Source organism: Lissotriton vulgaris, chromosome 1_1, assembly GCF_964263255.1.
Source record: "Lissotriton vulgaris chromosome 1_1, aLisVul1.2, whole genome shotgun sequence".
Lineage (NCBI taxonomy): Eukaryota > Metazoa > Chordata > Amphibia > Caudata > Salamandridae > Lissotriton > Lissotriton vulgaris.
In genome coordinates, this window is record NC_141685.1 from 1,769,860,783 (window position 1) to 1,769,888,189 (window position 27,407).

At 46.9% G+C, this 27,407-nt stretch overlaps 1 protein-coding gene across 1 annotated transcript in view; it reads right to left on the reverse strand.

Moving 5' to 3' along the window:
- The window catches only part of CCDC38 (coiled-coil domain containing 38), a 2,358,499-nt gene that overhangs the window by 2,157,809 nt on the left and 173,283 nt on the right, over positions 1 to 27,407 (reverse strand). The window contains exons 2-3 of the mRNA XM_086919075.1: positions 8,734 to 8,840; positions 7,874 to 8,057 (exon numbers count right to left, since the gene is read on the reverse strand). Of these exons, the coding sequence (XP_086775201.1) occupies positions 7,874 to 8,057; positions 8,734 to 8,840 (291 nt within the window). The remainder of the gene's footprint in view (positions 1 to 7,873; positions 8,058 to 8,733; positions 8,841 to 27,407) is intronic.

Sequence of the window (27,407 nt, forward strand, 5' to 3'; positions counted from 1 at the left end):
AGAGTAAGAGGTGGGAGGAGTTACTTCCTTTGGCCCTTTTTGCCATCAGATGCAAGGTCCAAAGCAGCACGGGTTATTCACCCTATGAACTGCTGTATGGCCGGGCTCCCCGGACTCTTTTAGACATGGCCCGTGAGGCCTGGGAAGCCGAGCCAGACCGAACCCGTCCTCTCCCTGAATACGTCAACAATTTAAAAACACATTTAGGGGAGATCAGAGAGATCGTGAGACAGAACCTACTGGCCGCCCAAACGTCTCAAAAGCAACAATACAATAAGGGAACCAAAGCCCGGTCTTTTGTACCCGGGGACTTAGTACTGTTGCTTCTACCCTCCTCGGACCATAAGTTACTAGGTCAGTGGCAAGGCCCGTTCACCGTAACAAGACAGGTGACTCCGGTCACCTATGAAGTCCAGACAGACGCCACGAGAGGGTCCGTCCAGATATATCATGTCAATCTCCTAAAGAAATGGGAGGGTCCTCGACCCGTCTTGTCTGGTGTGAGCCCCCTCCCCTTTGAGAGCTGTTTTGATGTCGAGTTACCCGAGAGCAAGAAACAGGACCTCTGCCGGACCCTGTCTTCGGTACAAAAGGTGTTTTCTTCCCTGCCGGGACACACTTCGGTAGTGGAACATGCCATCCACACGGAACCCGGAAAAATAGTCAGACAGCGACCATACCGTGTTCCAGAAGCCCGAAGAGCTGTCATAAAAGAAGAAACCAATCAAATGTTGAAAATGGGCATAATTGAACCTTCCTGTAGTAACTGGAACTCGCCCATCGTCTTAGTACCAAAACCCGATGGCTCCACCAGATTTTGTATTGATTTCAGGGAGGTGAACAAAATCTCAGCCTTCGACTCATACCCTCTTCCTCGCGTAGACGAGATGGTCGAACGCATCGGCAGAGCTAAATATATAAGTACCCTTGACCTCTGCAAGGGATACTGGCAGATCCCCTTGAGAGCAGAGGACAAACACAAGACCGCCTTTTCCACTCCAGAGGGGCTGTTCCAATTCAAAGTTATGCCTTTCGGTCTTCATGGGGCCCCAGCGACCTTCCAAAGGGCCATGAACCAGGTCCTACAACCCCACTCCCAATACTCGGGTGCTTACCTCGATGACATCGTCATCTATAGCGACACCTGGGAGCAGCATCTGATGCACGTACAGTCAATCGTCACCTCCCTAGGTGCCTCCGGCTTCACAATTAACCCCTCTAAGACAACACTAGCCGCCCAGAGTGTAAAGTATTTAGGGTATCTGCTGGGGGAGGGACATATCCGTCCACAAGACAGTAAGGTCAGGACCATCCAAGCCATTCCTTTTCCACAAACCCGTAAAGAACTCCGTGCTTTCCTGGGTATGTTGGGATATTACAGGAGGTTTATACCCAACTTCTCCCATACCGCAGCCCCCCTAACAGATCTATTGAAGAAAACAACGAAAACAGAAGAGATCCTCAAACAGCCAAGCCCCTTGTTGCTACAGGCCTTTCATCTGCTCAAAAAGGCCTTAACATCGGAACCCGTGCTGATGAGTCCGGACTATACCCAGCCCTTTATATTGCAGACCGATGCGTCAGATCTGGGGTTGGGGGCGGTCCTGTCCCAAAAAGATGTAGATGGAGCTGAAAGACCCGTCCTTTATCTAAGTAGGAAGTTGTTTCCCCGAGAAACCAATTACTCAGTGGTTGAGAAAGAGGCCCTCGCCATTAAATGGGCGATCGAAAGCCTCCGGTATTACCTGGAGGGGCGGGAGTTCATTCTGTATACGGATCACGCGCCTCTGGAATGGATGGCACGTAACCGTGGTAACAATGATCGAGTACTCAGGTGGTTCCTCTCACTCCAACCCTTTCGCTTCCAAACTCTACATCGTAAAGGGCTAGAACAGGGCAATGCCGACTACCTCTCCCGGCATCCGCCTTCCACCTCCCGTACCAGTAACAATCCTAGGGAAAGGGGATGTGAAGGGGCAGACCTTACCTCCCGGGTACAATGCTCCCGTAGGACCGCCCATACGGGCGATAACACTAACCCACAGCCACAACCGGCTACACCTCTTTCTGTTTCCCTGCAGGCGCCAACAACAATCCCGGAGTACCGCGGACCGGAAGCAGCATGGACCGACCCCGGAAGTACAACGGCCATTAAGGGACCGGAAGTGACCCCATCTGACCCCGGAAGCCTTTCCGCAGGACCCAGAACAGACGATAGAAAAGCCAGCGACACAGAGGAGAAGAGGTTCCCAGCGGCGGACTCGTGGCAGGAGTCGGCGAGAAGCGACGGACCGACAGCGACGGCTGTAGCCGAGAGGACGAAGAGAGAGAGAGAAGAAGCAGACGACGTTTGGTGCGAGGATTGGTGGCATCCTCAGGAGGTGGCTGGAGAGCGGCCGTAACTCGGATGAGAGTTACGGCGGGGCACGTGAGTAAAGTGTTACCATTCTCCGTGTTTTCCCTTTCCTGTGTAACTAGTATAAATAGTGTAAATCTTGTACAGAACATCACGAGCACCCCACTGTATATTATAGGCACGCCTGCACTGTATAGTACCTACCGTCCACAACCCCCCCCCACTATCGACACTCTATACCTTCGCCCGTCTCTTTCGTTCCCCCTCTTCCCCGACCTTCCCTTCCTCCCTCACCGTCTGTTTCCACCCCTAACACTCCTGGTGTCGGTGTCAATCTGTTGAGTTCCGTGGTCGTTGGAACTAACTGCCCGTGTCTCTTTCCTTTATCTCCGAGGGACGCCCCAACTCCCGTCGCCAGGAAGGAGAAACCCGGCCGTGCAGTAGAAGACCCTTCTGGACCCTCCTCACCGGAAACCCTCACGAGGAAGCCCAGCCGAAACACCGAGGATCTTACCGAATAACCAAGGCCAAGGACCTAACTTCTCTGTACTTAAATAAAACCCTTGCTAATCATAGCACACTATATCCGGCCTCCACGCCTGTTATTCCGGCCCGCACACCCCCACACCCCACACTCCCCCATTGAGCAAGTCTGGCTGGAGTATGATAAAGCGAGTATATAGTTTTGTAGTGTTGCGACTGCACGGTAGCAGAGCATAGAGCTGTTCTTCCCAGATCAAGAGATAACTGGAAATCTTCTGGCTGTGCCTCTAGTCTATCCGACCACTTCCTGGCATATTTCTCTCTATCGTCGGATTTATATGTGCATAATTCTGCATACAAATAACGAATCATGCAATGAGGACGTCTCTCTAAATAATCCACTATGCGGCAAGACCCAAAACCTAACGTACCGCCCTGTTTGTTTGCCAGGTAACTTCTGATCTGTAAATAGCTGTTGTTATCTACTTTGAATTTGCTTTGGATTTCTTGGAACTGCAGGATTTCGCCCTGTTGGTTCATAAGATTCCCAACTTTCTTGATCCCTTTGTTATCCCAATCCCTCATCACCGTGTCTCTAAAAATGTCACCAGGTAGAGAACTATTTGTATACATTCGTATGTAGTTGTTATATCTTTCTAAACCTATTTTCTTTTGTAACATCTTCCAAATACTATAGGCAGCTTTTAAAGTTTTGAAACTAGTGTGCTTATAATAGCTAAAATCTATTGTATTTAAGAATCCGTTTACAGCCCCTTCTCCCAGCAGTGCAACATAAACATTAGTGTATCCCTGCAAATCTTCTCCTGTCTCTGTGCCCCCACCACCTATTAGACCCTGAAAATATTGCATCGCTGTGGCCCAGTAATAAAAACGGAAATCCGGTGCTCCCCATCCTCCATTTTCTCTTGGAAGTGTTAAGTGGCGATATGCTCTCCTGGTTTTGCCTTGTGCCCAAATAAATGTATTTAAAATAGCTTCTATTTTGTTAAACCAAGAGTGTTCAAAGAAGAGTGGTATTGCTCTGAATAAATACAGGAATTTTGGAAAGGTAGTCATTTTGATCACATTTATTCGGCCCATCAACGTTAAGTTAAGCTTGTCTATCCTTTCCGTGTTCTCCTTCACTTTAGCTACCAATGGTTTCATGTTCATCTCTACCAGATCGTCTAGGTCAGCAGTGACTTTTATTCCTAAGTATATCGCTACTTTAACAACTCTACTGTCTTGATACATCATAAAGGGATTTTGTACTATTTGTGTTTTCTCGCTATTAATTTTATATCCGGAAATTGCTCCGAAGCCTGTTGCTTCCATCTCTATCTCCGGTAGAGCAATATCAGGATTGTTGGTAATTATTGCCACATCATCCCCGTATGCGAACACTTTATAGCTGATATTGTGTAGCCTGATTGGGGAGATCCTACAGTTGTTTTCAAATCTGCGCAGGATAGGGTCAATATACAAGGCAAATAATAGCGGAGATGCAGGGCATCCAAGCCTTGTACCCCGTTTAATTTGCACTGGTTCAGTGTATCCTTTATTAATCCTTATTCTAGCATTCAGCTATGCATACGATGCCTGAACTGCCTTAATATATCCATCCCCCAGCCCAAACCACTTCATTACTTCCCATAAATATTTCCAAGAGACCCTGTCGAAGGCCTTCTCTGCATCCAAAAAAATAGCCGCAACAGGGTCCCCTGCAACACCCATGTCATCTAAAATCGTGATCATCTGTCTCGTGTGTTGTGTGGTCCCCCTCCCTGGAATAAACCCATGCTGTGAAGTGCTCACCAAGTGCCCTATGATCTTACTTAATCTTTGTGCAAGAGTTTTTGAATATATTTTGGCGTCTGCATTCATAAGTGTTATCGTGCGATATGACCCCGTTCTAATGGGGGTTTGCTTTTCTTAAGTATTATAATGATATCGGCCCCGCCCCATGAGGGAGGAATTGATTTACCAGACTGTGCCTGTAGTAGAGTTTCATGCATGTCCTTCCCTAATACTCCCCAAAAAACTTTATAAAACTCTGCTGGGATTTGGTCTGGGCCTGTGGCTTTTCCTCCTGGGAGGATACTTACTGCCTCCTAAACTTCTTGTGTTGTGAATCTAAGCTCTAGTTTTCGTTTTCCTCGTCACATAGCCCTGCACAATCTATGCCTTCCAGATAACCCGAGATCTCTCGTTCTTCATGTACAAGTGTCTGATCATAGAGATTAGTATAAAACGTTCTAAAAACCTCCTGTATTTCTGATAACTTATTTACCACCTCCCCTTCCTCGTTCCTTACTTCCTTTATTTGCCCTGCAGCCAAGTTCTGCCTAGTACGAATTGCGAGGAGGTGTCCGATCCTTTCACTGTACTCAAAGCTTTTCTCCCTTTTAGACAAATAATTAGCTGCCGTTCTCCTCACAATACTTTTGCTTGTATCAGCTTTGTTCAGTTCTATTTTTAAGAGTATATCTTCCAAAAGTTCTTGTTTCAAAATGGCTTCTATTAAGCGCTCCTCCAAATCGGTTAAATCCCTTAACTTTTTCGTCATTTCCTCTTTCTCCTCATTTGTCCTACGTAACGTATAACCTAAAGTATCTCCCCTAACAACTGCCTTAAAGGCGTCCCATACCATGCCTGCCGAAGTTGAACCTCTATTAGTCTCCCAAAATTGGGTAATCCAAATTCTCATTTTATTCAGATATTTTTCGTCCTTCAGGAGGCCTCTCTCAAATGTCCATATATAAGGCTTCCTTTCCCCCCTATCAACTAGTGGTAGAGTTAGTACAAGAGGATTATGATCCGATAATATCCTCGGTAGCCTCTATATGTGACTATTGCCTAACAGAGAGTTGGAGACCCAGAAGTAGTCCAACCTGGCCACCACTTTATGCGGTGCCGAGTAGTATGTGCTCCCTGTGCCATATGGGTGTTTATTAGACCATACATCAGTCAATGCATTGTGATGGGCAAGGTTACCTACTGCCTTACATACTTTCTTTTTCCTACCCCCATATATCCCCCCTCCCATCATACCCAAACCCATCAATCCATTCACATTAAAATCCCCGCAACAGATAATTGGTTCAGGCCATAGAGGTAATTCATGATCTAAAAATTCAAAAATCTCCGGATCGTGTTCATTAGAGCCATATACCGAAACAATAGTACAAAATCCTGCCTTTGATTCGCCCTCAATCATAACCCATCTCCCTCCCTGATCCTCTCTCCTCCTCTTTACTATAAACACTCCTTTCTTTGCTAGAATGACTACCCCCTTCGTCTTTGAATCTTGTCTCGTGTAAGCTAATACCTCAAAGCCCATTTGTTCTAATAGATATTTGTTATTTCCCTCAATTTGGGTTTCTTGTAAACATATTATGTCTAATTTTAACATTCTTAGCATGGCTGAGACTTTCTGTCTTTTTCCTCCGTCATTTAAACCACAGATATTTATGGTAGCTATCCTAATTACCATCTAGATAAAATTAACTTTTCCTTCCTGAGATTCCACACATAATTATTGTACCCATATCCACCCAGCGCTTCTTTCCTCCCAATCCTACATACATCACCTTCAACTTCGTCTACTTCCTTTTTTAGTGCTGTACTTGCCAACTTTAATTCCTCCCCCCCCCGGTATAAAGCCTCTTCTAAGAGCAGGTGGAACAAGCTCTGAATAATCCTTTCTTCTCCTTCTCAGACATGGTAGATGAAAAAGATCTCAAATCTTAGTCAAAATACTGTAAAAGTAAAGAATTTGAGCAGAGCTCAAAGGAGACTCCCTAGCACAACGTGCGGTAGAAAAATCTGAAGGGCAGAAGGTTCTCTCAGGAGTGTTCTAGAGCTCTGATTGGTTCAGGGAAAAGTTTCGGCCTTTTTTACATAACAAAGGCTATGGGTTGCAAAAGGGAAATGGGCCTAGGCCTCTTTTCAGTTTGCTATACTACTATGCACTGCTTTTTTATATACCAGAGACTCCCGTCTCGACGACGGGGAATGATTCAGGCATGTGAATCTATGAAAGTTCCAATACTGGAGTAAATAGCCATACCCTTTGCAGTATACTTAAATGAATGGGAGGAGTGCTTTATTAGTATGGAATATTCTATGTGGGTTTTTTTTTGGTGAAGTGGAACTCTGCTTAGGCTAAAATAAATATAGTCTTCCAAATAGATGTTGTTACGCATGCGATTTTGTAGTTTTGCTTTGCTATATTTGACAGTCACATCCTTGGATAATGAATTTTACGTAAGATGTTCGACGTAGTACAAGAGGCAACAGGGTCATCCCTTTCCAAGGATCTCGCTCCAATTATTCAAAGGGATCAAGTAGATGAGGTGTGTCTGCTTGTGGCCATCAGAGCCCCAATTTAAACATTTTGGAAAAAAGCACATCAATCATATTAGTAAGTATCCTAAGCTTCAGCATATGTATGTTATGTTTTGCAGTTGAGAAAATATGAAAATGGATTAACTGAAATGAGCAAAACTGTCTGCAAGTAGTTCGTATCCGGCCATTGTCGTCATGTTCCTACAACCTCTGAAGATGGGGTCTACTACATGGTAAACAACTATTACCATCTACATATCTCTTTTATGTTATTATCTTCTGAAAGCAACTTGATTTTAACTCTTTGATTCCAATAGGTTCAGAATTAGATTGGTTGAGATGGGGAAGTGGATATCTTCCATAGATAAAATGTCTCTCCAGTTCTACATTCAAAATAATTTAGTAAAACTAATGTGAGAGAATTTGCTTCAAAAGAACTAACAGCAACACTTGATAAAAATCTAGAGTTCAAATGCCTTTAAACGACTTTGCACTTGCCGATCACTGCTTGACGCATATATCGATGTACTTTGTAAACCTGAGTCAAATGTGATTTTGGTGACTTACTTGCAGCTTCTTCCATGCTTGCACTCAGTAACACTAGGCTGAATGTCAATGTAGACCAACATCATATGCATTTGCTGTGCATGCAAATAAATGGTTTAACATAAGAAACTCTATACTCACTATGGACGTTACAAATAGCAAAGGTAGTATCACATTTCAGTGCTTCTTGTGCTATTTTCTTGAAATCCAATTCTTTAAGATCATCTTCCTTTGAATATTTACGATTAGAATATGCATGGGATTGTGCTCTAGATGCAAATGTGGTCTTTTCAGATATGGGCAATTTGTGCTGCTGGCATCGTTCCTGTACAGTTGGAAATATTGCAAATAGGGTGAATATTATCAAATAAGAAAAATAAAACTATAACAAATATGCTGATCAGCATTGAAGCTTTAGAAATTGTTTCACACGGCCGTTTCTAAATTGCTAGTGCTTTGTCGTCAAAAAATGTATGTGTCCATTACATCATAATTCCCAGCTGCACTAAACAGTTTTTGCTGACAATGTCGCTGCTCTCATTGGTAGTGGTTGGGGCTACAAAAATTGCTAAACAGTGTAAACAGAAAACATCATGTATTTTGATATGTTACTACAGCATAAATGGTACTGTCACTACTGACGAAGTCCAGCTTATTCCCATTCGTCTGTGTGGGGGGCATTATAAAGCAATATGCGTGATCATGCTGCTAGCCTAAAATGTCCTTACATTGTACACATGTAGCATCTAACGACGCAAAAATGACTTAACTGCTTTAAATCACTTGCATCAGGCAGAAATGATGTCAGCAGTGCAGGTAGGCCAAAGAACCTACACATGCACCACCCTCATTGACATATTGTGTTAGCCACATAGTTTAACCAGACTCAAACACACACAATTAGGTAGCACAGTGTTGCAGCTTTTGAAACAGTTCCAAAAGAGAAGTCATGACTATTACATAGCAAGACGGCATTAAAGCAGGTATTTATCAGCACCAACCTCCTTGGCTTCCTTTATTGCCTTGCTCCTGTAAAGAAATATATCGGTGTCCATATATTTAAAGGGGTTTTTTGTATCGTCATCTTCGTCCTTTTCCTTGTCTTTATCTAGCAAGAGAAAATAAACATCTGATAGCACTCCCGTAATGTCACTTCTATTTGCTACAGAACAAACAAATTAAATTCAATAAAAGAACAGATTCAAATTTTTCCTAAGGCGATTAACTACCCAAAATGTTTAAATATATTTCAACTTTTCCCACACCTGATCATTTCGGCTGCTGGAACAACGGGCCATATGGAATCTCAGTCCATTGAATAAAGGACAGGCTTGTAACTAGGAGTCACTGCAGGTATCATTTTTTTCTAACCATCCATTAATGCACCATGTGCAAAAACTAGCCGAATAAACGTATAAGATGAATTTACCGTAAAAACAGTGAATGGTAAATTAGATTGAGACTACATTATGAAGATGCTTATATTTTGATTATCTGGGCAAGAAATGGAAATAGGTGCTGCATATTCCCATCTGACTACACCTGAGCATGTCAATATAACTCCAGATACAATTCAGCTTCTGAAAAGAGGAGGTGGCTAATAAAAATGGTACGAGTCTGAATCTATGGTTAAAGAAGCAACACTGATGGGTAATGCAGGGAGAAAGCATGAGGAGTTCTCACTCATTTGACCATCTACAGCCATATAATGGTAAATTTGGCTTTTCCAACTTTTTGCGTAATTTATAATACTCTGTTTTACAGATAATGCTTTGGAATTCTATGTCTGCGCTCCTAGCCACACACACACCCACAACACTTGAGTACATATCACCAAGCTATCTTCCTCCACTATCCCCTTTACATGATGTAGAGTTGTGGATCTGGAAATCCCGACACCGACACATATTTATTTTTGAGAGCCTTTTTTCTGTGTCCTTACTTCACTCCTCCTCTTCCGTTCTAGCTCTCCTCCCAACTCATGTGCTTGTACTAGTGCCCAGTCAATTTCACGACATTACATCTTCCCCCTTCTTAAACAATTTGACATACCTCACGTGTCCATGCATGTTAGAGTATACAATAATAGATAACAATATATTGAGAGTTATTCGATGAGTTTGCTGCGGCCGGAATTTACTTCTTGAGCCGCCCGATCCCTGTCGTCAGGAGGCGTGGAGGGTCGATGGTCACTTGCTGACTCAGGTGCCTCTCCTTGGACTACACTGCGAGGTTCAGTTAACGCTTCTCTGACAGGGGGCGTGCCATTCTGAAAATGCGTCACGTTCCTTGTGATTCTCGTCTTCCAATTCAGCTGTGATCATGGTCCCTTTTTGTTTCGGCACTATTAGGGGGCATCTATGGTATCATAGTCTGCTTTTCTCTGTTGTTCTTGTCGTACGAGTACCCAGTCTTCTTCCTGGATGGATGGCTGTGTGGCTTTTCTTCGTCAGTCGGCATAATTCTTCATCTTCTCCTTTTTCAGTCTGTTCCGTGCTGCTAATTCTTCATGCTCAGAGTCTTGAGACAGGACACTGGCGTCGTCTTCCCAAACTGGTATTCTTGTGCGCACAGTGCGACCCAGCATTAGTGTTGCCGGACATTTGCCTGTGGTAGTATGTGGTGTGGTTCGATATGCTCGTAATACCTGACTTAAAGCCACTTGCACATCACGTTTAAACAGTTCTGCCTGTTGGATGGCCTTCTTTAAAGTGGCCATGAATCTTTCCACCATTCCACTGGCCTGTGGCCACAATGGAGTAATCTTCCGGTGTCTGAAGAGTAGGTGATTGGCAAAAGCAGGAAATTCTTGTCCATTGAATCGTGGGCCATTATCTGTTTTCACTACCTTCGGTATGCCCCATGCTGCGAAAAACTCATCCAGTGCAGGTATCGTGGAAGCAGCTTTGGTTGACGCTATGAGCTGTGCACTTGGGAAACGTGAATATTCGTCCATTATGACCAGGATATACTTGCCAGATTGTAACTGGCCAAAGAAGTCTACTGCGACATGATGCCACACACCATCCGGCAATTCAGATATTTGGAGCGGCGCAGGTGGATCCTCCCGACTCACTAGCCGACACTGTGGGCAATCTTTCACTGTAAGTTCAACCATCTGATCAAGCGTCGGGAACCAGACTCGGTCCCGCAACACCCTCTTCGTGGCAACAATACCTCTGTACCCTTTTATGCGCTAAATTGATGATGCCTTGGCGTAGTTGTTTCGAAATTATGATTTGTTTGTCTCTTAGTATAAGACCATCCGAGGTGATGGACAATTCTTCCTTCACATGTCTGAAAGAGGACAGCTCTTGACTATCGATATGTTCATTCTGTTCGTATTCCTGCAGATGTCTTCAGCTGTTTGTCGGAATGCAATGTTTTATGTTTCGTAGTGTGGCATCTTCATTGGTAGAATTAATGATGGCTTCCAAAGGTACTGCGGGTGGTCTGGCTTGAGCCACCACAAAATTAGTGTATTCCTCAGCTACTGAGGGATTAGATGCGGACGTTGCCTTGGGTTATCTGGACATATAATCAGCAGGATTTGCAGCTTTTCCCGGTTTGTGGATGATGGTGTAAGTATACTCTTGAAGGCAGATATCCAGCGCTCTATTCTGGGTGGCATCTTGGCTCTGGGATTTCCGAAGATGGTTATCAGGGCCTGGTGGTCTGTGATAAGTGTGAAGTGTCTTTTCCGTAAATAAAGATGTGAAAATGTTCACACGCCCAGACTACCACCAGGCTTTCCTTTTCAGGTTGAGAGTAGGCTCTCTCCGTGTCTGTGAGACTCCAACTGGCATATGCTACAATACACAGCTGATCACTCTCTCTGTCATATTGAGCTAATATCACTCCAAGTCCTAAGGGATTCGCATCCACGGTGATTTCCATTTTTCTTCTAGGTTTGAAATATGCAAGGTTATTGGCTGATTCAACCGCAGCTTTGATTTCATGAATGGCTTGGTCACATCTCGTGGTCCATTGAAAAGGGTGTCCTTGTTTGATCAGCTTTCTCAGAGGGTAACTGATAGTGGCATAATCCTTGATGTACCGTGCAAAGTAACTTGCGATGTCTAAACATGAACGCACATCTCCAGCAACTCGCAGCCTGGGGATGTCATTCAAAGCAGCAATCTTTTCTGGATCGGGTTTCATCCCTGCACCTGAGAAGATGTGTCCGAAGAACTTTAGTATGGTTTTGTGGAATTTGCATTTGTCTTTGTTTAGGTTTAAAGCATTTTATTAAGGCATAACATAAAAAAAGGGACAAGGAGGGCATAGGGTTTGCGAAATACAAGAGAATACAAGGCATAAGTAGTCGAAGCATAGCGATCGACAACGGCAGTAGCATATAAAGTTCCTTTGAAGAGAGTCTTGGCGTGTCCGCCATTGGCAATAAAGCTGGAAGGCAAAGGAAAAGGCAAACAATAGATTGAACCTCCCTCCCTCCTTGATCCCCTCCCCTCCAACTCCCTCAACTCCCCCCCAAACTCCCCCCCCAGCCTACCCCCGTCCAGTGCTTGGGTTATTCTTACGCCTCGCCCCCCGTCCCCCATCTCACCCCTCGTGAGCCCCCCACTCATTGTTTGTTTAAGCAATCGGGTCTATGGGAGACGTTGGTCTCAGGAGTCTAAGGTATCTCGAGCAGGTAAGTTCTCTAAATTCTGTGGTTAATAGCGCATGAAAGGGTTGCCACAACTCATCAAATTGTTCCACGTCCCCCGCCACCGTAAGCGATAGTTTTTCCATGCCCAGGACATGCCAGAGTCTGTGGAGCCAACCTGTGATGGAGGGGACTGTGGTGGTGCGCCAGTGTATCAGTATATTTTGGACCGCCGAACCCAGTGCTATCGCTATTTGCCGACCCCTACGGGACTTCAACGGGTACATTAGCCGATTCGGGAGGCCCATTTAAACGTACGCCGGGAAGCGCGGCAATTCTATGTCAAAGTGAGCGTCCACCTCATCTATAACCTCCTTCCAGTAATCCTTCAACAACGGGCAATCCCAAAGCACATGCATGAGAGTCCCTGTCTGCCCACAGTCCCTCCAACACACCTTCCCAATGTTACTATTCATTTCATGCAATCTCTCTAGGGTATAATACCAATATGTAGACACCTTTGTGAGTGTTTTGGTGAGCCCCGTGTGGTATGCCGAGTGTCTCGCGCGGTATGCAATCTGATCCCATTCCTTACGGCTAAGCGTCCTCCCCAGCTCTCTATTCCAGCGCTCCCTGCCAGGATTATAAAAGTGAAATGGGGGAGGTTGCAGCAACTTATATAGGTCCGAGATCAGCTTAGCGTCTGAGGCACGAGTCACCAACCACCTCTCATACGGCTTCAACTGACGGTCTGCCGGCTCGCGTACCTGCGGCTGAAGCACCCAATGTCTAACCTGCATGTACCTCATCCTCTCTGTTTCGGCCAGTTGGTATTCCTGTCTAAGGTGCTGAAAGGGGACCACCCCCTCCGTGTCATACATCTGGAAGAGCGCCCGGCAACCCGCTGCTCTCCAGTGCATGAATGCGCCCGGTTCTAGACCTGGGGTGAAATCAGGGTTCTCTGCTATCGGCGTAAATGGCGAGGGGAACGTGGTGAGATCGTGAACTTCATTAACAGCATCCCACACTCTCATGGGAACTCGCGTAACAAAGGACGCGTACAGATTGGGGGGGGGGGCGGTGGATCCGTCGCAAGAATGGTATCTCCTGTAAGGGACGCCCCGCCACTGCTTGGTCTTGAAAGAGCCAATGCTTGTCAGATTCCCATCTGCTCCATTCCACCAGGTAGCGCAACTGCGCCGCCTGAAAATATTTCCGGAGATCCGGAATGCCAAGGCCTCCTGCCTCCGGAGCCAGTGTAGAGAGAACCCTCTTCATTCTCGGCTTGCGGCCCTGCCAGACGAAGCGTGCAATATCTGCTTGCGTCTGTCTGATCCATCCCGTGGGCGGCTGAAGTGGCAAAGCCCGAAAGAGATACAAAATCTGGGGCAAGACAGTCATCTTGACCGCAGCTATTCTGCCGAGCCAAGACAGCATCCCTTTACCCCAGCGGCCCAACTCCTCCTTGATTTTCCTGCCAAGGACTGCGTAATTGGCCGTCACCATTGCCGGTAACGTCAGTGCTAAGAGAATCCCCAGGTAAGATACCAGGGTCGATGACCACTGCATAGGAAAAAGCCTCTGCAGGTCTCTTCTCGTATCAGCCGCCAGGGATACATCCAGGGCCGCTGACTTGCCCATGTTCATCTTGAAGCCTGCTACTTTCGAGAAGTCATCCAGCTACTTAATGCATGCAGGGAGGGCCCTCATTGGGTCATCCAGGGTCAATAGGACATCGTCCGCATAGAGACTAACCGTGTGGACATATTGCCCCATCTTCACCCCTATCGCATCTGGGTTCTGGCAAATCCTCTGGGCAAACGGCTCCATGTAAAGGGCAAAGAGAAGTGGGGAGAGCGGGCACCCTTGTCTAGTGCCCCTTTCTATCTCGAAGCTGCGGGAGCTACAGCCATTAACTCTAACCGTCGCCGATGGGGACTTATAGCAGTTAAAAATCATCGAGCAGAACTTCTCTCCGATACCCTTCTTCCCCAGCACCTGTTCAAGATAAGGCCAATGAACGCGGTCAAATGCTTTCTCCGCATCCACCGCTAGCAACATTCTCTCTCCGGTGATCCGTGAGGCTTTCTCCAAGACGTGCACCACCCTCTTGGTGTTATCGACTGTTTGTCGTCCTGGGACAAATCCAGCCTGGTCAGCCTCCACCAGGCCTGGCAGATGCAGAGCCAGTCTCGACGCCAAAATCCCCGTGTATAGCTTAAGGTCAACGTTCAGGAGGGAGATTGGCCTGTACGAGCCACATTGGGTCCGGTCCTTCCCTGGTTTAGGAATGACCGATACCGTAGCTCTCAGTAGGTCCGGTGGGATAGCCCCCAGTGCAGAGAAAGAGTTGAAAAGGCGGGCAAGGATAGGTGCCACAACCGGGCAAAAGATCTTATAAAACAGGGACGTGTGACCGTCCGGGCCCGGGGCCTTCCCATGCTTGAGCCTGGAGATGGCGGCGATCACCTCCTCTACGTGAATATTACGTTCCAGGTGCTCCGCTTGTGCCGGGGTCAGGACCGGAAGGACCACTGACTCCAGGTAGTCCACGGTGTCCTGCGGCAAAGGGGGCTCCCCTGCGTAGAGGTCCTCATAGAACTTACGGAACACCTCCGCTACAGCTGCGTCCCCAGAGACAGCCACCCCATCAGAGTCCAACAGTTCCTTGACCGAGTTCCGCTGATACGCCACTCGAAGCTTATTTGCTAGGAGTTTGCCGCATCTGTTCCCCCCTCCCGTGTAGAACGCATGTCTCAGGCGCAGCACCGCATATTCTGCTCTCTCCATGTCTAACGCCGACAGGAGTTTCCTAGCTGCCTTCAGTTGTTTCCATATCCTAGGGGCTCCTGTACGGCGGTGTACGTGCTCCAGTTCTCTAACCTTGGAAGTCAACTCCTCCCTCTTGCGCTGTTTCTCCCTATTCTCAGCCGAGGAGATAGAAATAAACTCCCCTCTCAGGACCGCTTTCAACGCCGCCCACTGTGTCGCTAACGATGTGTCCAGATTGCTGTTATGTGTTTGATACTCCCGGATCGACTCCTCAATGTGTTTCACTACAGATTTCTTGTGTAACAGGGTGTCCCTGAGACGCCAAACTCCACGGGAGGGGGAGACCGGCGGCAACGTGAATGTGCCCGAAACCGGCGCGTGGTCTGACAGTGACAGGACCCCTATATCCGCCGTCGTGGCCGAGGCACACATTGGTCCGCTGACCAGCAGATGGTCTAGCCTTGCATATGTCCGGTGCGCATGCGAATAATAAGAATAGTCCCTATCCGTGGGGTGCAGCGTGCGCCAAAGGTCATGCAGGTCCAGATCAGCGAGCTGAGCCTTCCCTGCCTGTGAGAGTTCCCCAGTTTCCGGGTTTCTCTGCGCGGACCTATCTAGTGTGGAATCAAAAACCATGTTCAGGTCCCCTCCTAAAATGATGTGTCTGTCCGGGGAGGCCGTCATATCCACCAGTGCCGAGTCTAGAAAACGCTTCTGGTGTTCATTCGTGCTGTACAAGGAGCCAATGGAGAACGTCATGCCCCCCAGCTTGAGGCGGTACGCTAACAGCCTCCCCTTCTGTTCTGCGAGTTTGTACAACACCTCTCCCCTGAAGGAACTCGATATCAATATGGCTACCCCCGCCTTTTTAGAAATAGTGGAGGAGAAGAACTGCGTGGGAAACTTGTGACAGTCTTGTGCTAACAAGTGGGTCTCCTGCAGGAGACAAATGTCCGCCTGTGTTCCCTCCAACAGAGACAGAATTGCCCTTCTTTTAACTGGATTGTTTAACCCCTTAACATTAAGGGTCACCACCTTAAGCGTCTCCATGTTCATGAAGGCCAGTGTGCGCTAAGCAGCGGGAACCCACTCGGGCAGGACAGGTCATGGGGTGGCAGCGCAAAGGTGCTCTAGTGAAAAAATGCAAGAATGTGTAAGGCACTGGACGGTATCCCCCTTCACCCCAACTTTCCCTGAACCAACCCCACGGCAACTGGCCAACGATCCCACCCCCCCCCCCCCAACTTGTGCAACCCAATGTCCCAGTCATGTCCCAAAACGGACAAGTCCGTGGAAAGTACTTAAAGTGGACGTCCGGCCACTCGCTCTTCCCGCCTCCCCCCCACCCTCCCTTCGGTCCCAAACCGACTGTCTTCAGATGCTAAGTCCTTCTCCCCCCGCAGCGTTCCTACGCCGTCAGGGCCACGCCGTTCGTGGCAGCAGAGTCTCTGGCCGCTTCCCTCAATGCGTTGGCCATTTCGGCCCTGATGGTGGGCGAATCCGGCCTCCCGGCGCTAGCCACCGAGCGCCTTCTCGCTGTTCTCCGCCATCCACCACTGTCTGAGCGCCTCCGGCTTGGCGTCGCTCCGTCCTCCTCCGTCGCTGTGAGTCCCAGGACCCCACATATCTCCTGCAGGGAGCGCAGTTGGTGCATCGTGCCGTTCCAACGAAAGATGAGGCGGAAGGGATGCCCCCAAGTATACGGTGTTTCATGTTCCCTCAGGAAGTCCGTCGCAATCTTGAAGGCCCTGCGATGGAGCGTCCTTGGAAGTTTAGTGGTTGCTTTTTGCGCACCTCCGCCATTATGCGCTCCTTAATGAGGAAATCAGGTAGGTAGGCCAAAATGTCCGGTGGAGGTGCCGTCGATTGTCGCTGATGGCCAACCCTGTGGGCCCTATCAATCCGGATTGGGAAGTCCGCTGGCTCACCCAGGATTTCCCTGAACATGTCCCTCAGGTAGCCGGCAATATCCGCCCCCTCTTCGGCGGACGGGACCCCCCGAACCCGTATATTATTCCGCCTCGACCTGTTCTCCAGGTCCTCGTTATGCGCTTGGAGGTCCACGTGCTGTTCCCTGAGGTGGAGTACCTCCTGCTGTAGGTGGACAATCTCCTCGTCCCTCCGGTGGGCCGCCGTCTCCACCGTTTCCATGCGCTCACCCAGACCCTCCACTTCTCTGCGTACCTCGCGCACCTCGCTGGCCACCTCCTGTTTCAACGTCTGGAAGTCCTCTTTGAGCGAGCTAAAAAGGGCCTCCATGAAAGATCTCGTGACTGGGGGCTCCCCCCCAGCCGGGTCTCCTGAGCCTCTGGAGGAGCTCGGTGACGGCTGTGCTTTATCCCGTTGTTGCTGGGCCCTGCTGAGCATATCTGGAAGCGTGCAATCCCCTTCTTTATGCCCCGGCCGCTCGCCATCTGCCCTCTGTGGATCGTAGCTCACCGCTCGATGTAAAGAGGAGTTCAAGACTTCCAATAGCAGGTCCAGGTGTCGCTGGGTCCCCACGTGTGGGGCCGATGCGGCTAGGGTGAGGCTCCAATACCTCAGGGCCTTAGTCCGTCTCGTCCCCTCGAGGACAAAATGGCGGCCGGCGTCGTCATGTAGACCCTCCCTCTCCAATATCCAATGTCCAAACTGCGACACAGACCCAGGGCTTCAGTAGGGAGTCCGCTTGGGGATCTCCCGGTCCTTATTAGTGCCAACCGTGCTGCACCCTCGATTCACACTCCTTCTTAAGCGTCGTTCAGGGCCGGGGGTTGCGTAGCAGCCTAGGCCGCGACCTCAGGGCTTTGTCTCCTTCGTCCCCTCGGGGACAAAATGGTGGCCGGGCGTCTCCAGGAAGACCCTCCTTCTCCAATGTTTACTGTTCAAGCTTCCACACAGTCTTAGGGCTCCGGCAATGAATCCTCTTCGAGATCTCCCGGTTCTTAGTAGGGCCAACCGCGCTGCTCCCTCGATCCGCACGTCTTCTCGAGTTTCAGTCGGGACCGGGAGGCGCGTGGCACCCTAGGCCGCAGCCGCGGTCCCGAGTATCGCTACCCCCAGTCAGCGACCAACTCTCTCCGCGGGCTTCTCGTCCATCTCATCGGCTTCAAAGTCACCGAACCGCTGCAGAGTGGCAAACAGACATATCGCTGTCCAGCCAGGGCCTCCGTGCCGAGGCTAGCTGTAGGGCTCCGTCCTCGGGTCCCCGCCTCCAGCTGCTCGCGCCTGCCTCGACTCAGTGGCACTTCGCGGTCAATCCGCCATCGCCCAGATGGCCTCTTATATCAGCACCCGGGACCTAATTTTGTCACCCGTGCATGCACCAAGGCCTCCGCCACCCGTCCCCCGGCCGCTGTGCTCCAGCGGGGGGAGAGGAGCTGCCGAAAAAGGGCTCGGGCCTAGTCGGGCCGGAGGAGCTGCGGGAAGAAGCGTCTGCTCACTCCGCCATCTTGGCCACGCCCCCCATTTGTCTTTGTTTAAAGTGAGATTGGCATCCAGTAGAGCATGACAGACTTGATCCAGCGCCGTGTCATGTTCTTGCAGTGTCACGCCATAGACGAGAATGCCATCACTGTAGTTTAGAGTGATAGGAATGTGATTAACACCTTGGCTGCTAATGGTTTACCCCTCCTGTGCTAAAATTCCATGAATCCCTCTATTCATGACGGGCTCAGCTCGTCATAAGCACATCTCAACTGTGCCTCATGACAAGCTGAGCTCATCATGAGCAGCAAAGGGGTAATTACCTTCCTAATGGCCTCCTGAAAAATCTCAGTGGCAGATGAAACCCCAAAGCTGAGTCTTTTGTACCTGAACAGGCCTTGATGAGTCGAGAATATGGTGATATATCTCAATTTCTTGTAGAGCTCCAGCTGATGATAACCCTTGTTACGGTCTAATTTGGAGAATATCTGTACACCGTTGAGTGACGCAATCATGTCACTCATGTGAGGCCCTGGGTACTGTTCTCTTTCAATGGCGGTGTTGGGTGCTCTCATATCCACGCAGAGACGCACTTTGCCAGGTGAACCCTTTTTGGGCACTACCACCACTGGAGAGACCCATGGAGTGGGTCCTGATGTCCTCTCAATAACTTCAGCTTGAAGGAGATCCTACAGTTCCTCTTCTACAGATAGCTGAAGGTGAAACAGAATTTTTCTGTGATGTTGAGCTATGGGAGTCACATGTTCGTTTATATGCAGTCGAACTTGACAATGAGCCATCTTTCCTACTCCGGTAAATAGTTTTGGAAACTTGTGAATGATGTTAGGTTCATCATACACTTTATACAAGACTAGCAGCCCGTCCCGACTTTGTACGGGAGCATTCAGGCTTCCCCTACCCCCGCCTGCCCCGACATTGCCCAGCAGCCCGTGCCCCCGCCAGCCCCGTCCCCCACCTGCCCTGACCCCCTGCTGCCCCAGTGTAAGGTGCGTTCACCTGTCTTCGTGGTGGGGTCTACTACCAAGTAGATTCTGAGAGTGAATGGGAAGACAGATGAGGTGGTGATTGTTATGCCCCCGAGACTCTGACTTCGCCTCTGTGCTTCATAAAGACACACATGCATCTATTCATTATTAAAGCGTGTTGCAGTAACCCCAAATGGTAGCAGGAGTATCTGTGCATCCCAACATCTCGTCCCCCGCCCGGCCCGACATACTACAGCGTGTTGCAGTAACCCCAAATGGTAGCAGGAGTATCTGTGCATCTTGTGAACTTTCCTCAGCCGAACCCCGTCCCCCGCCTGGCCCGACATCCGCCTGCCCCGACATTGTCCCCGGAGGCTTACCTGATCCGCCGCTCCTCAGTTTACCGCTCCTCGCCTCTCTGCTCCTCACCTCCTGTCCGCCGCCACTCCTCCCCCGAGCCATGTCCACCTCTCCGCTGCTCGCACCGCCGCTGGCCTGTCCGCTGCTCCTCAGGTCACCGCTCCTCCCCGAGCCATGTCCGTCGCTCCTCGGACGCCGCTCCTCCCAGTGCTCCTGACGTGAGCACGCACGTCGCGGACGGCGCTACTTTGGAGGGACTACTTTTTTTTTTAATATAAATTTTCTAAATAACGTTTATTTTTTAAATTTATATAGCCTATGTCCTTCTGCTTGCCCTGATGTTTTCAAACATGTATTGGGTGTTTGGATTGGTGGTGTACTTTTCGAATTACCTGGCTCAAAGGACACAGTTCTCTCTTTATAATAGTAGTATAGATTTCCACTAGGCGAAGTTGTTCCGCCGTGGGCAAGCTAAGAAGCTAATCTGCTTCAGGACCATCAATGACGTGAATGCGGGCCGGAATAGTTCAGTCTTTGTATGTGAGATTAGTCGGAAATTGTCCTAAACACGGGAGAGGTTCTTTTGACATCCATGTGTACACCCGCACAGCAGCTTTATGCAAGTGTGGTGGCGGATTCATTTTCCTGTATTCTGCAACTGAGATATAGTTGAGAGATGCTCCACTGTCCAGAACAAACTTGGCTAAGTGTGTGTCAATTTTGAGATCTACTCACGGGTATTTCTTCAGCCGGTCCGGATCCGCGACCATGTAGACATATTTGTCACTGTCTTGCGATATTGGTGACAGCAACCGTTACTCACGAGTTTGCAATCAACAGGATTGATATGTCCCCTGAGAATGACAGCTGGACTGTGAGGAACCAGTGGGAGAATTGCTGCGGTCCCATACCGCTTTGGCATGATGGTAAGTGTTGGACTGTCTGTAATTGTGTCGGTGAGAGTCTTTGCGAGATGCTCCGCAAACGTTCTCAAAATGGTTGTCTCTGCCACACTTCCTGCATTTTTGGCCTAATGCAGGACAGTACGACTAGTACTGTGACGAAGGCGACTTGTATAATGAGACTGCACCTTGGATCTGGATGATCGTTGCTTTGCAGGCGAAGACCTTTTGGTGTTGCGAGATTGGAGCCTAAATGCCTGTTCACGTTTTTTGCCTCTTCGAGCCTCCATTTTCTTGGCATGTTCTTCTGCCTGATCAATGACTCGCGTCATTTCTTCGATCACATCCAGAGAGTAGCTCTTCTTCAGTAGACGTCTGCGTAACAACTCAGACTGGCATCCTTCTATGATTCGCAGGTGAAGGGCGTCTTCCGTCGTGAAGGAGTCAAATTCACAGTAGCGAGCCAGACGTCGAAGTCGAGTAATGAAGGTACTCATGGGCTCATCTTTTTCTTGAGATGCCAGGTTGAATGTGTACCATTCATAATCAATGTTCCATTTGCGCAAACATTTTCTGTTTAGTGCGTCATGCACATTGACATATGACGAAGCAGCGTCCGCAGGAATTTCCTTTGTGATCTGACCGTCTTTCCCGATTAAGTTGCGTAGTGCAATCAGTTTCGGCTCCTCTTCAGTCACATGTGACCCGTTCATGAAATCTTCAAAGTCCTCTAGCCATTCTTGCCAGTGAAGGCCCGTGCCTCCCCTGATACGAGGACAAGGGGTTCCGGCGGGCGTAGAAAAGGGTCTCAAAGTATGGCGAGTCTGTGTCCACCCCTTTGTGCTGTGGACGTAGGCGACTCAGGCCTGGCGCTGGCACTAGTGGATGCATGACTCTGTCTCGATGTGGGTGACATGATATGTGACTGGGCAAAAGAGGGTTGAGTCACTACCTTGTAATGGACAGTCTAACACAGTAGCCCTCCCAGCGCCTGTCACTTGGCACAAAACAATGCAGGTGATGCTACTCTGCACTAACATATTGGGCAGACACACCAGCAGGACGCCTGGAAAGGATGCCGTCCACTTAATGTGTTAATGTGGTCCAAATAACGCAATTCAGTTCATGTGAAAACTCCTCATATCAACATTTGCCAATGCTTGATGCAATTTTAGTCCTTTGCTTGAGCTCAAATTGGCTGCTGGGCATTCTTCGCGAGGGGATTGGTGAAAACACCTGACTTAAAGATGGTCGCCAGTGAAATCTCGCTACTCTTGAGAATAACGAGCTTGATCCACATATTGGCAGCAGCAGCGTGAGCACAGCCAGGCACCGGTACCACAAAGCTGATGAATTCAGCCACCGGACGCCTCACACGACTCCCCTGGAAACGACAGCAGCAGCACAGTCATGCACTGACCAGATCACGCAACCGGGGTGGGCTCCTAGGTCGCGATCAGCAGGGGTGCACTTCAGCAGCACGCCAGAGACCAGGGTGGGTTGCTGGGTCGCGATCAGGAACTATGCACCACAGGAACCACACGCGGCTGGGTCGGACTCTCCAGGGAGCAGCAGCACTTCACAGCTCCGAGGCAGAGGAGCCGACACCCAACGCAGAAGAAGTACAACGCAACCGGGATGGGCTCCCGGTCCGCGACCAGCACAGCTCCGAGGTAGCGGAGCGCGCACACCAGGACACCAGGTAAGAGATGCAGGGTCCAAGACCACTCATCGTCGCCAGTTATAGTGTCATGCATCTGGAAATCACGACACCGACATGTATTTATTTTTGAGGGTCTTTATTCGGTGTCCTTACTTTACGCTGCTCCTACTCTAACTGCCTCGCCCAGCCTTCACTCCTCCTCTTCCATTCTAGCTCTCCTCCCACCTCATGTGCTGGTCCTAGTGCCCAGCCGATTTCACAACATTACACATGAGTGCAAATGAAAGAAGAAATTTAACTTTGTGTGTCTTTCAGACACACAGAACTGTTACATTTGGGAACCAGGCTCACCAAAGCTGTGCTCACTTGGCCTCATGTACATGGATCAGAACAAATTGAATTATTGGGCCTCCAGTACAGTGAAGGGTCTTCTTTCGTTCCACCCATACAGCAATGGCATTTCCACATTTACGATCAACCAGAGGGTTGTCCTGTATATGACCTATAGCCCTGGGTTAAGTAAATGGCTGGTGAAGTGCGGAAGCATGGAATAATGTCAAACATTGGATGCTACTTCTCATGCGGCCAATTCTGGAAACCACCATAATCCTTAATCACGGAGTGTGACTATACTTAAATCTCTTCTAGTCCAAGACTGTCACCTTCTCAGAGGCAATGATGAGAGAGTGATGCACCACTACCCTATTTTTAGTTGCACTCCTTTCCATTTTTGATTATTTTTTGCCCCTGCTTTCTGCTTCCTTTGTCAGTAGCAGGATTCTTCTTGGAATACTTCTACTTGAAAACCTTATGCTGTCCTGTCTCTAAACCTTGAATTCAAAGTGGTTCCTTACTTGTCAAGTTCTGTATCATCTCTAATCTTAATTCAAGAAGTACCAAGGTGTTTTACTCTTTCTGGCTTTGTCTCCTAACTAAGACCTTCTTAAAGAAGTAATTAACACATTCCATGGGTATAGAGTACGACTCTTTGCACATCAAAATCTGTATCACATTTATTACACAAAATTAGTCCATAAAATGTCTTCTTCCTATGTAAAACACACAATTCGATGTAGTAATTGTCTCTTCCATTGAACCTCAAATGCCACTAGCACGTACAGACGGAATTAGAAGCAGAACTTGACCATGCCATACCTGTAAGACTACAATGAAAATAGAGTTTTGATGATTAAAGCTCAGTTAATATTACAAACTATCACAAGGAATACATGCCATATGATTTGATGCTAGTGTGAGTAATAAAGACTAATGAGATAGTGCTGAGGATAGTGTAGGGTTACTGACCCAGTAGATGAAACACATGTAGGATGGAGGATCAATGGAAGACACAAATGTGTATGGATTGTTGTGATCTTTGTACAAGAAAGAAACTTTACAGACTAACTTTGTATAATAAATGTGATACAGATTTTGGTATACAAACCGTAATACTGTATATTAGCTGGAACATTGTTATGTTCCTGTTTTGAGTCCCTCTGGGTAACAGGTTCTCTCAATTGTTTTGCACTCAATTAGATATGGAAAATATGGATTTGGAAATCCATTAAATAAGTTACCATAGGAAAAGGTGTGTGCACTAATATCACCTTAGTTACCCATAACTGTTTAGTACTTTTAATGTGTATATTAAGATGAGGATGGTGCTGTTGGGAGGAGTTGGTATTTCTTCAGTCAGTCAGAGAACCTCACAGTGACCAGTCTTTGACAGATTCCAGTGCCAATGACTTCATAGATCTGGTTAAGCCATTGAGCCTGCTCACGACATGTTAAATGAATTACAACCACTTTGCCTTGAGAGGTTTGTCCTAAAACAGACCTTGGAATTAAGGTCCACAGATATCCATGTAGTTGCTTTAGGGCTCCCTGTTTTTCTGGAGATCCTGTGAAAGTAAGAGCATTTTTGGATTCCCTGATGATGTATTATTCTTTTCACCCTACACAGTTTATGCAAGCAATGGTGGTGTACCTCATATATTGTCTTAGAAGACCAGTCTTAACGTGGGCCACTCCTTCAGTTATAATTAGATCATTTAGATACATTCTTACTTTCCTGAAATTTGAACATTTCGATTTGGAGCATTCAGCTAAAGAATTATTATTGACATATTTAGCAAGCTGGAATGGATAAACTGAACTATATGCCTCATTTCTGCCAATTGGCAGAAGAGACTACTCGGGTAGAGGGACCCAAGATGACATTATTTCACTGCAAATTAAAGGAATATATTAAGGATAAAATAGTTTGTACTCCTCACTCTACATTGTTTTCTAAACTTATTGATGCAGCTCTATTATTTGAGTAGACTTTGATAGATTTTGAAAGGCCTAATGAAAGAAATTCAGGCTTTTCATAGACCAGAAAGTCATGCAGATTCTTCACACAAAAAGAAACCTTTGCAGATTGGTACAGCAAGATGCAATATGTCAGAAGATGAGAAATAATACCTATGAAAGGCAGCACTGTGGTTAAATTGTGATGATTCTGGATATATGATTCATGCCTGTCCTATATTTCCTGAAACAGATTTCCGTAAACATGAAACCCCTAACAAACAGAAGAGTGGAGGAGTAGGATATCCAGGATAGTATCCTTATATTGGATATTCACCGAGTAGTTCTAATAATCAATTGTTCCTCTCATCAATTGCTTTCAGAGTTGAAGAGAGAATCACAATTAATGTTCCAGAATTGTTATATAATGGGGTCTGGGGAAGGTTTATAAAGATCGAGAACTTAAGAAAACGTTTGTAAGACAGATAACAAGGTACCTGAGGTGGTCAATACTTTTGAAGGTAAACAATTCGCTTTGGAGTTAGTAAGGGAGGCTACACCAAAATGAAAAGTCTTGAATCAACACCATACTGAAGTGTTTTTATATAGTAGTGTCTCCCAATTATGCTGTGATATTTTGAAATCCCTTGGCCATAGAAGCACAATCCACATGTCAATTGGGCTACTAGGCCTCCACTAATAAACTCACAGCTTTGTGATAATCATTGTTATGCTTCTTTAGGTTACTCGTCACCAACTGAAGAAATGTCATAACAAATTCAAATCAAATTGTGGCTATTGTATCTTCTGTGCCACCTCACATCCCACATGTTTTGCTAAAGCAGAGGTTTGCACATTTCCAACTCATAGGGAATATGAATTTTCCATACCAAGTGACCCATGTGCTATCATACTGTTTGCGCACATCTATTACCTGTCTGAGAAAGAAGAGCATATAGAGGACCTGGGTTTCAGAATGAATGCATCTGTTCTGTCAGTGAACTGAAGAAAAGTATAAGTTAATCTTGAATGGGTTTCTCCCATCAATATCAAAGAAACCCAATGTTTTCTTAGATCTGCAATTTTTATCTCAAATTCATTAAAGATTTTGTTAATTTACCAGTGACATTAACTGTGTTTGAAGGATTCTGTTGGGATGCTAGAACTGAAAACGCATATAATATGCTAAAAGTAATGTTTATCCAGGCTCCAAATGAGTGCCATCCTGATATTTTCAAGAAGTTTATCATTGTAGAGACTGATGTTTATGAAAAGGCAATGGGGCCATTTTGCCACATTTACAAGGCAATAATACTTTTCTAGCTATTTTGTGTTTTGTGAGAGAGTGAAAAGAACAATTCCGTCATAGGAAGAGAGTTGTTAACTGAAGAAGGCTTGTATTGAATACTGATGCTTATTTATGGATACTAGAGAACACTTTAAAATTCAGACTGATGACAGGAGCTTACTTTGTTTAAAAAATTTACAATATTAGAACAGTCATCAAGCCAAATGGACCATTTTCTTGCAAAGTAAGTAATTCTAATTTATATCTCTTGTACAAATAATCTTTTGGCTGATGCATTATCTCATCATTATCCAGTCTTCATTTACATATGATCAGCCTTTGATTGCTGCTCACTGTGTGGTTGGAATAGTACACTCTTACAGGGGGCAAAGAGACTCAAGAACAATTGTATCCCAATGAATTACAGGGCCTTTATTTTGAGACTCCACTCACATGAAAAAACTATTTGTATTTCAGTCATCAAGCTATTATGTTTCCTACCAAGAAAATACAACATGCTGTGATGGGTATCTAGTAGGCGAACCTTGACCTGTTCTCAGGCCAGGTCCGCTCCCCCATCGCGTCAGTGTTCCCTGCTGGTGCTCTGCCTGCTGCCCTCACCGCTGATGCTGTTGGAAGTTCAATAACAATTTATACAGTTGTCCCTGTAGGAGTTGTTTCAACTCTATTCAATGAATTATAATGTTGCCACAAAAGTGGTCAGTAATTAAACAGGAGCAAGGAAAACAGATTTAAACTGTTTATTACTATTCAAAATATTCTTTATATCTTTTTTCTCTTTTTTTCATACACAAATCTAAAATATGGCAACAGAAATACTACTATGTTAACAGAAGAATTCTCAGTAGTATCAGGCAACTTTTGCTATACACATGAAATAATAAATATTATGTCCAAAACAGTACTTATCACTATACAGTCATTTAGTAATCAAATAATGATACAGAAATGAACAAAATGTTGCAAGGCGTCGACGTTTCGGTCCTTAGTTGGTTATAACAATCCATAGGACCATCTTCAGGACAATGCGCTGCACATATTAATCTAAAAACAAATATATATATAAATACTATAGGCCTTGCCAAAATAGGATCGTTCACCCAGTCCAAAGGAAACTGAACCTGTGACACACACCTTAACAGTGAGATTTAGAATAACCACCAACACCAAAAGACCCCATCGTTGGCGTGCCATCACCATAAGCACACTGAATTACACACACAAGAAATCTGGATAGCAAAAGGGCTTACCCGGGACCTCCAGCCGGAAGTCATGAGGTTATGCACTGCATAAACCTAATGTCTGAATAAAGAAACAACCATGAGTATCAAATCACCCACAGATCACCTCACTACAAGATTCACAGTGACACACCAT